The sequence below is a fragment of the Etheostoma spectabile genome, chromosome 22 (assembly GCF_008692095.1).
Source record: "Etheostoma spectabile isolate EspeVRDwgs_2016 chromosome 22, UIUC_Espe_1.0, whole genome shotgun sequence".
Taxonomy (NCBI): Eukaryota; Metazoa; Chordata; class Actinopteri; order Perciformes; family Percidae; genus Etheostoma; species Etheostoma spectabile.
Genome location: NC_045754.1, coordinates 6,350,722 through 6,361,194, shown reverse-complemented (window position 1 = coordinate 6,361,194; position 10,473 = coordinate 6,350,722). Strand labels below are relative to the sequence as shown.

The 10,473-nt window shown below is 41.6% G+C and overlaps 1 protein-coding gene across 3 annotated transcripts in view; it reads right to left on the bottom strand.

Annotated features, from left to right (window-relative positions):
* The window catches only part of LOC116671936 (collagen alpha-1(XVIII) chain), a 71,100-nt gene that overhangs the window by 29,003 nt on the left and 31,624 nt on the right, over positions 1-10,473 (bottom strand). For all 3 annotated transcript variants that reach the window (XM_032503423.1, XM_032503421.1, XM_032503422.1), the window contains exons 3-5: positions 2,912-3,159; positions 2,625-2,795; positions 203-334 (exon numbers count right to left, since the gene is read on the bottom strand). In XM_032503423.1, the coding sequence (XP_032359314.1) occupies positions 203-334; positions 2,625-2,795; positions 2,912-3,159 (551 nt within the window). The remainder of the gene's footprint in view (positions 1-202; positions 335-2,624; positions 2,796-2,911; positions 3,160-10,473) is intronic.

The following is a 10,473-nucleotide window of genomic DNA, read 5'->3' as shown; positions in this document are numbered from 1 at the left end:
GTTCCTGCAACTAGCAATGGGTTTGACATCTATCCTCAACCCATTGATCCAAACCCACTGACAATAGGAATCAGGGATTAACGGCACAAAGAAACCCAGCTCTCGGCAATAGATGACGATGTTCCCAGCACTGATGCAGAGTAGTTATATGTGCACACACTTAAACGCACACAACAATAGACCCAGTCCCATCCAGACTCACCACAAACCTCGCCAGGCCCGTACCCCCAGCGTTCCCTACAAAGATCCCTGAGCTGGCCTCGAACGTCAGAGGCTGCAGGCTCCTGGTGAAGGCAACTCGGTGGTATTCCTCACAGTCCATGTAGAGACGCACCTGAGTGAAAAGGGGGCATAGGGGGGCGTAAGATAAGAAAAACTTGAAATTTGAAAAACAGAAATTTGTCTTTGACATATATATATATATATATATATATATATATATTAGATATAATATACACACCGGTATATATGGAGAGAGAGAGAGAGAGAGAGAGAGAAAGAGAGAATGGAGCGGGATATGTTGCTATGTATGTTCAGTATGATGATGGCAGTGGGGGTGAAGGATTTTGCATGCATGCACACTTAAACCTTTTTACAGCAATTTATATCAAGATGAACAAGTGTAGAAGAGACTTTTTTCCCTGCAGTTACATATAAATGGACATTTTATGCAGAGATGGGAAAAGTACTCACTTTCCGTACTTAAGTAGAAGTACAGATACTTGTGTTAAAAAATACTCTGGTAAAAGTCAAAGTACTGATTAAACTTCTTTACTCAAGTAAAAGTAACAAAGTACAGGCTTGGAAATTTACTTAAAGTATAAAAGTAAAAGTAGCCTTAGAATGACAACAATATTTTTTGCAAAGCTACCTGGAGCACACAAATGTTACTAGAGAGACGCTGAGGAACTTCAGTGGACATGGAGGGTACGTCTTTATATGGCAATGGCTACATTTTAAATGGATGTCTGCCAATAGGCCTAAAACATAACATATATGATTATTATTATGACAGACACTGGGACTCCTGGTTAATAAGATTCTGACTCATTAGCAAGATATGAATTCAGTTGTTATCTGTAAGAATTCACAGATCCAGTTTCTATTTTTAATCTTCCCCCTAACATGTAAATGAATCTACATGTATGTGCGTGTGCTCAATATGGCTTCTGAAAGAAAAAAAGGATTAAATATGAATAACAAACTGCATGAATGAGGAGTTCCCCAGCACATTGGCCAGGAGTCTTTCTTGATGCTACTGTTTACATCTCTTTCAGATAAGTCGAGGGATGATGGGAATGTATTGCTGCTTGTCTGCCCTTTTTTCTTCATTTTCAATCATGTTGCCATCCTACTACTATGTGCTAACGTTGCGCATCCTACTACTATTGCTAACGTTAGCGCCATCCATACTACTATGTGCTAACGTTAGCGCCATCCATACTACTATGTGCTAACGTTAGCGCCATCCATACTACCATGTGCTAACGTTAGCGCCATCAAGCCTCAATGATTTACTGTGAATGAATGCTGAATCTGTTGAGTTATCTTAGTCGTGCGTCAAATGCAACGTACAGTAGATATATTCCCATCCATTTAGATTGAATATGGTATTGATGACATAAACAATAATAACAAAAACTCCAGTAAAATGATGTGAAAGTTGAGGACTAGATTAGGACTGGAAAGCTGATTCTGGTGTCCAACTTGGCCCCAGGTGTATCTGTTAAAACAGACGGAGACAACTTCTCTCTAGCTAAGGTTCCATCCACTTGTCAATTGAATTACAGAATCTGAAGTTGTGTAAAAAAAAAAAAAAAAAACTCATGCGAATAAGCTGGTGAAAGTGTGATGCTTCATGAAGACCAACGTGTAACCCAGCTACATGTGAAACCACACCAAAACCACGAGCTAACAGTGAAGACACACCAAACCCCCTAGCTAACTTACTTTAATGTGCAAGAACTATAGACCAGTAACAGGCTTAAGTGAACTGACAACATGAGTTATACAACTTACAGTTTCTCAAAGACTCACACCACAATCTCACTGGTTATCCTCCGGACAGCTTGCCTCTTTTTCTTTTCTCTCACTTTTTTCTCCGTGTGGCGCGCGCACCCGCTCGCGGTGTGTGGCCGTGTCCGCGCTATTCTCCGATAAGACGACCACTTGTACAAAACTAAAGTAACGAGCCAATTTTGTAAATGTAAGGAGTAGAAAGTACCGATATTTGTGTTAAAATGTAAGGGTAGAAGTAAAAAGTCGCCACAAATAAGTAGTAAGTAAAGTAAAAATATCAGAAAATCTACTTGAGTACAGTAACAGTATTTGTACTCCGTTACTTCCCATCTCTGATTTTATGACATTTTATTTAACAGCTAACATAATAAATAAACATTGCATGTCCCTTTGTAACACACGTTGTAAGGTTTACCTAGCTGCTAGTCTGGCAAGCCCTCAAACCAAGCTAGTTAGAGCCGAGGCCCGAAGATACTTGATACTGCGCATGTGTGACTCCCAACAATTGTTATTAAAATAGTCAATTTACTTATGATTTATTGATGCCGAAATGCCACACATAGCATCTTTACCCACACAAAGGGAACTGAACACAGCACACCCACCTCTGCCCCCTGCACAGTCAGGGTAAACCTCGCCCATCTTCCCGTCAAGTCTCCCATTTTGAAGGAAGCTGCTTCCTGGGTCCCCCCTCTTGTTCCTGGGTCGGTGTAGTACAATATGACTCTCTGGGAGCCATCCTCTACCTCGGACAGCGCTATACCTAAGTGCACAACCTTCCAAAATACAAACAAAAGTTGGACATGATTTACTTTCTTTCCTTACATTCAGAAAGGTTTGTGCTATAGAAACAAAAAGGAAAGTGAAAAATACCCAGAGGAGTGGCCTGTACCTTTTGGTAGGCATCTGTGATGGCAAACAGGACACCCCCACGCCGCGTGGTAGGTTTAGCAGTGACCGTGACGGCAAAGTCATAGTAGAACGGGTCGGGGATGAACGCCTTTGTGAGGCGGCCCACGTTGGCGTCCGGGCCGAAGCTGTAAGCGGGGTAACCCTCAAAACCCGTTACAAAGGAGACGGAAGGAGGAAGGGGAACGCCGATCAACTCGGTCAGGTCCAAGGCCTCCTGGGGACCACGTTCTGCAAAAAACAACAACACAGAAAGCATATTAGAGGAGGGGAAGAGAAATGACGTTTCTCTTGCAACAAAATGTATCACAGAGTTCATCATTACTGACACCTTAACCTTAAGAAAAAAATAAACTGAGCTGAAAAAGTCAGCAAACAGAAAGGTACAAGATAACTAATTGCTGCCGTTTAGTCATATGGAAACAACATGGTGGCCAAGGGTAAACTGAAGTTCACTGGTGCAAAATATGGCATTTCATGCATTTCCTATTTGTCTGTTGGTTCCAAAAGCCTCTTTTATCTGCACTGCATTCAATTACTGTGGTGTAGTGTATGATAAATCCCGTTAGTCCGGGAGCACCTGCAGCATCCCTTCAGGAGTCTCCTGAACTGTAGTAAAAGTCCTTTAATTTCTGAATAATGGGCTATGAATGACCACTTAATAACCCCATTATAGTATTTTCCTACATGTATGGGGATTTGCAAAAGTCAGAGAAAAGGGGACCTCAAGGGTGGCAAAAGCCCAGGTTCACTATGTCTCTGTTAATCAAGTGCAAATTCTTCTGGGAATTTGCACGCTAAAATGTATCAAAATTATAAAGACCGTTAAGTATTTGATTATTCCAGAAACTTAAGGCCTTTTCCAAAGTATTTTTACATGGTACATAGCCCTTAGTAACCTTGTGGGGCATCTGATTGCCGCTGTAATTTAATACGCAGCAAACCTGGGGCCAGGCAGCGAGAGCACTGCTTGGTATCTGCGGCGAGACAAAACATTGTGAAGCTGCCATGTGCAGTGTGCCGTGTGCTTCTGTGTTTGACGGATGCTCTGAGGTGACAGGGTACACAATCTATAAAGAGGCAATGGTCGACCTACAGCTCATTTTTTTGCCCTGGGGCCCCCTAGTGGGTTAATCCAGCCATGGGTCAGATGACTGATATGTTATCCTAGAAATTAAAGCATTCCACAGACAGTGTGGGAGGTAAAGTCATCATATAATTTATCTTTTTATTTCCTACGAGACTGAAAAAAATAAATTAGGAAATTTATTGCATTTGAATATTGCTATATTGGATGTAGTGTTTTTTTCAGGTTTTCTTTAATTTGCATACATATTACATTTGAATTTGACTATGGAGTTAGAGTTCAGAGCAATGGTCTGCTGTGAATTATGGATCGTTTGAGACAATCCGGGCGGTTTCAGCCATCCCCGCCTCCATCTTTAGACATTTTAAAGTGTGACAACTTGTCAGATACACCCCATAAAGTTTGCCAAGAAGGTGAGAAGGGGCTTCCATCTGTCTAAAGCCCCCCACCCATGTCATCTCACCATAACTGTATGCACGCCTGAATGCACTCGCTTACTCTCTTTTGGTCCTGCATGGACAAATTAAGTGCGCGCACACATTCACAAGTTCTCAAGCACACCATTCAGCATGTGCTCTTATTGTCTCTCTGACAGACACACAAGCACTTATGCTCACCCACAGTACCAAAAATATCTCTTTTCACCTCCACTTGCCCAGACACACACACTTACAGTCCCATCTACACCTGGCTCTCCTTAGTGGGAAGACCCCTGGAACAATCGTGTGTTCTTTTAGAGTGTATGGGCAGCAGGGTGTAGAGGCTTGGCATCTGGAAGGCATTAGGTTAGACTAATACACACGTGCTGCACAGTGGCAGCTCCTGTAAATGGAGGCTTAGAGTGTGTGCGTGTGTGTGTGTGTGTGTGTGTGTGTGTGTGTGTGTGTGTGTGTGTGTGTGTGTGTGTGTGTGTGTGTGTGTGTGTGTGTGTGTGTGTGTGTGTATGTGTGTGTGTGTGCGTGCGTGTTTGTGTGGCCTCCCGCATGAAGACAGGAAGAGAGGCACACTCCATTGCCCGTGCATTAATTGAATTGGAACCCCTACAGACTGTGGCAATTAAAAAGTAACAATGAAGTGCAACTCACACTGCTCTGCTGTATAACCTCCACTGTAGCTGAATGTTTAGACTTAGCAGGATTGTAGTTTAGAGCTACAGTTGTATTGGAGTGTTGCACTTCTTCTTCCTCAGACTTATTTTCTCAGACTACATCCACAGACAACTAAATGTGCACACACATTAATAGCTGTGTGAGTTTACAAAAAGCTCAGTTTTCCTCATTCGCACTAAAATGACAGACGGGCATTTTAGAATTTGTCTGGAATTTATTTGGAAAGCTGTTTGGGTTTGTAAAACGTTGACTTGTGGGCTGAAGGCCAAAATGGACAGAAAAAGATTGTAATTAGTTTTTATTTCTCTTGAGAGAGATTTAATAAAGACTTCCTGTGATTGTCATAACTTTCACCGACTTATTTCCTTAGGCGGATGCAGAGATATCTAAGCACGCTAAAACAAGAAGTGAGACAGTTATTTCCAAATACTTATTGCTCCATTTCTGATTCCAAAGAAGCCTAGAATGAGAAATTGATGAGTGGATTGTTGGCTGCCTCGCCGCTAGCCGCCATACCTCCCCCGTGTTGTCAGTGGGGAAGTCCAGCCAAAGTGTTTCGGCCGACATTCCCACAGCTCAGCCTGTCACTTCGCTCCGTCTTTGCCCGAAAGTGACCTCACTGCAGATGTTCCGCCACTGGGTCAAGAGACTAAACAGCTGAACCGATCGCCATGGCGACTAAGACTCACCGCCTGCAATCGCTTAAGTTCTCATGATGCAGCAGGAACCCACGAGAGCAATCAGTGGTTGTCCCGTGTCATGCATCATTGCGACGACATATTTGTAAGCAAACAGCTGATCATGTTGAAGAAATGTGGATATCTGTATTGATGAATGTCCTCATCTTAAGAATAATGAGAATAATGAAAGCAGAGCAGTTGTCAGCTGTGGGGAAACCTGAGTAATTTGGGTCAGGGTGTGACTTCTCAGTGTAATCAGCCTTGGCTGAGTCCGAGCACCATCTGCACTGGAACAGGGTAAGAGAAAGAAAGCAGAGGGGGCGAGGAAGGCTCGGGAGATCCAGCACGTCATCTAGCTAGTGTTTAACATAATAACTTCAAGGTGTATGAATGAAGTTCAAGATGCTGCCATGTGATCAAGTCTTTCAATCCCAGAGGAATAGCACCTGGTGAACTCCCTTTTCTTGAAAAGGAAGATGTGTTGGACAACGGGCTTGCAAAATACATGGAGATGAGTTTTACTTGTGATTTTATTGCAGACAGCGACTACGGGTGTAATCGGTGCATGTGATGACATGAGGAAGGCGTAGCCCACAATGTCGTGTAATGCCAAGTGTGTGTAGCAGACTGTTGCAAACTACTTCATAAAACAATCATGTAAAAGGAAGATTTGTGAGTTATGAATGGCAGAAAGTGCAGTCCCCCCCACTCTTATATAAACACTACTTCAAAGACACAAGGAATGCCATTTTACAATGAAACGGCCTTTCTCCTTTTGTGAGAAAAAGACCTTCTCAATAAAATGACTGAGAGCACAACTGCACAGATTAAATTGGTTATTAAAAATATTGTAGGATGGGACGCAACTGTTACGACCGCTTAGCTGGTACGTTTACTGAGTGAAATATTGCAAGGGCCGAAATGCATAAGAGTTGTATGTTGCCCCAAAATATGCCTGGAGATAAATACACAGCTAAACTGGAACAACTGGAGCTCCATTTTGAGTGAAAACAGATGAAAACAAACACCACAGCACAAAATGCTGTGTTCAATAAAACATCAGGGAAAAACTTTGTGCACCACTACTGATATCATCTTTAGACCTAATAAAAGCACGCACGCACACACACACACACACACACACACACACACACACACACACACACACACACACACACACACACACACACACACACACACACACACACACACACACACACACACACGTGGAATGTAACTAAGTACAATGTACGAAGTACAAAGTGTTGAAGTAGGGGTACTTTTCTTTTTTATGCACCTTTCTACTTCAGATCCGCTACATTTCAGAGAGAAATATTGTACTCTTTACTCCACTACATTAACCTGGCGCCTTTAGTTAGTCAAAATATATTTAAGTTCTGATAAATAAAATGTATAAAAACACAAACTTAAGGTATAAAACTTAAAGTTCTTTGAACAAAAACACATTAACATTTGTCAGAATCATTTATTTGTCATTATAAATGATTCTTTAATCGGCCATTATAAATGGTGATACCGATAGATCAGGAAATGCCTAATATCGGCCCGCCAATATATCGGCTGGGCTTTACTGGGTACTTTTAAAATTTTTATTTTTGCACACAAAAAATATGTAGTTTATAAAGTATGACGTTTAATCACAAATTAAACTGCCCAACAATATATATGCTTGCAAGTCTAGCTGAAATGATTAACCGATAAAACACACAACGGTTTCTAAAATGGAAGGATTTTTCTGCAATGAGTATTTTTACTTTTAATACTGGAAGTACATTTTCCTAATGACAGATACTTTTACCTAAGTAACATTTGCAATGCAGGACCTTTATAGTGTGCTATTAGTACTGAATATTTCTTTCACCAATGACAGTACCTTCTGGTAATCACTACAGCACATGCTATGGGACATTTGATTTTAAGTTCAGGGTTACGGATAGAAACTGCAGGAGCTTTTCAGGTTTTGGACACATTACAGGAATCATGGGCCCTGTAAGATTGGCTAAGGTGTATACCATATAACAGTTCCAGGTCAAGGGGAAACATGTGCGTTTTGCTTGGACTTAGCTGCAATGTTAAGATACAGAAATAGGGCTTAAACAGAAAGGTCATAATAATGTGGTGATGATGGACACAGCAATTTGGACTGCTCTAAATGGTGCCGGCCAGAGTCACTCGGCTGTCAGTCAGTCCACAGCTGTTTGTAATGAGCTGTCACATCTAATGAGAGACTGAGTTAAAGGGAATCTAATCAAACCTCAATCATCTTTAACTCCACATGACAGGTACTCAGATTAGAACCTGTTTTTCAGCGAGTGCACCTCTGTATGTGCATGTACTGTAGACACATGTACAAGCATTCGCACACACGCACAAAACTTTATATGTAGCTCAGTGTAAATTCTTTCAGGAGGACCTAACACTTAATCCCTGCTCTCTTCCTAAAGCCAACCAGCTGTTGGAGGCGTTCACCTTCCTGTAAACCAAACAGAATTGGCCACAAATTCCAAGGGCAAATCACAGCGTCACAACCCTGCTTTAAATCTGTTTCTCTCCCTGCTGCTGTCAGTTGTCATTTCAGGCAAAGCGTGCAACGCTCCACCTCCCCTTCCCCTTCCACCTCCAGTCATCGTCACCCAAAGGCAGCCTGGGTCGTCCTCCTGTGGGACGCTCTGTTGACTCCTTGGGTCTGGTCTTCGGCTCCGTTGCCGCCGCCACCAGTGTCTAAACTCCATCGGGGGGATTGTCTTGGCTTCCTTACGCCTTTTACAAATGATTCTAAAACGATGGAGTCTAAAGCTCCAAAGACTGTACATTTTATTATGCTTATGAAAAGAAAATATTGTAATAATGAGCTATGATGGGGAAATTAAACCAATATGCCCATTAAAACTGAAACTGTGTTGTAACAGTAATGTGAATTTGTTCATTTCTTGCATAAAAGGTTACTTCTTGCCAGCTGACTTTGACATATTTAATGTCTTGAGTGTCCCTGAATGCCACAACTGGGATAACACCTGCTAAGAATTGCATTACCAGGCAGCAATAACTTGTTTTTAACAAAAAAACAGAAACATCCATTACATCCAATGGCTTTGAATGTAGGAAATACCTCATAGACATATTGAAGTATTGTTATGCACACTTGGTTTATAGTCAATATAGTTAAGAGGCTTGAACATACTGTAAAAGACCATGCCTGTAGCCACCCGTTTACTTGTGAAGAGACTTAGGCCTACTGCAGATAACCAGATGTTCCACTCTCAGTTTAAATACATTTAAATAACTAACCACTTTAGACAAATAAATCAGACTCAAACCGGGATTTCCATTCTAGTCTGCTACAACTACAGATTAACTCTGTTTCCAAAGGGGCCTCAAATCTTTCCTTCAGGTAGATCAAAACAAGACGCCTCACATGCTTTCATCCACAGGCTCACAGTGTTTGATTGACAGGGCAGCGGTGACGTCAGCCATGTGTTGTAGTGAAAAGCGGGACGTTTTTAGGTAAATTGCCGAGACCACACAGCCTGTGTATTTAACTTGAGAACGTAAACACGCATGTGTGTGACCAGGTGAGGCTATAGGCCTCCCATTTAGCACAAAGGTGCTCTGTTGGTGTAGAGCTAAAGCGCTGAGTCAGTGCAGTCATTAAGAAGAGCAGATTTAACGCTCTCGCTGTGATCAAAGACTCACAGCCCATGGAAAGGATTTTGTTCTGGGTGATGTCAGAAACAAAGGCCCTTGTTTTCATTTGTAGTAATGTCAGACGGCAGAGATTTAACTTGTAAGTGTCAGCATAGCGTATGAAAAAACACATGTCATGCTCCGGTAATGATGCGTTTCTTGACTTCAGGCATACGTTGCATTTTGCTTAAACAATTGGATATGATTTGTATGTTCTGTAAAGGGGGCAAGATTTTACTGCTGATGCTAAGAAATCTAGTTCTCACCCTCAAAATAAATATACTGTATATATTTTTAAAATCTCTCTGAACTGCATAGATTTATGCAGACGCTAACCAGTGTAGCAAAGTATATTTTCATTATATAAGCAAGACAGGAAGTGAACCCCACAATCTTCTTAGTCCACTGAACGATATAGTCATGTCCCACTGTCTCATTCTTTGGACTCTACTAATAGAAATGGTGTGCGCGTGTGTGATAACTGAATCCTGGGAATGTGGCCGTCATGTTAATAGAAATGAGAGATTCTTGTATCTTAGGAATGAGGTAGCACCTGCGTATGTGACTCCTGTATGTAAGGAATGTGATAGTCATGCTCAGATAAGAGTCAAAGGCCCGTGTTTCTACCATGCGCACAAAAAGAGACACATCTAACACAAAGAATGTCACAAAGTCAGCAAGCTACCAGATTTGTTCAATTTGAAGCAGCTTTTCAGACAAGTTTGATTCAAAACAGACAATTTGTGGTTGATATTGCACCAATGTATTGGTACCGATGGGAAAAACAGATTCCATGGTGTTGCAAGCACCTTTCTGTAGCAACTGAACCATATGAGCAACACATGGATACAAATACTGTGAGGACGCACTAGGGACGATTTGTTTGGAAAAATATATTTTTCTGTTGAAAGGTCGGGTTCATCCACATTATAAAAAAAATAAAAATGATCTAACAATATCTAGC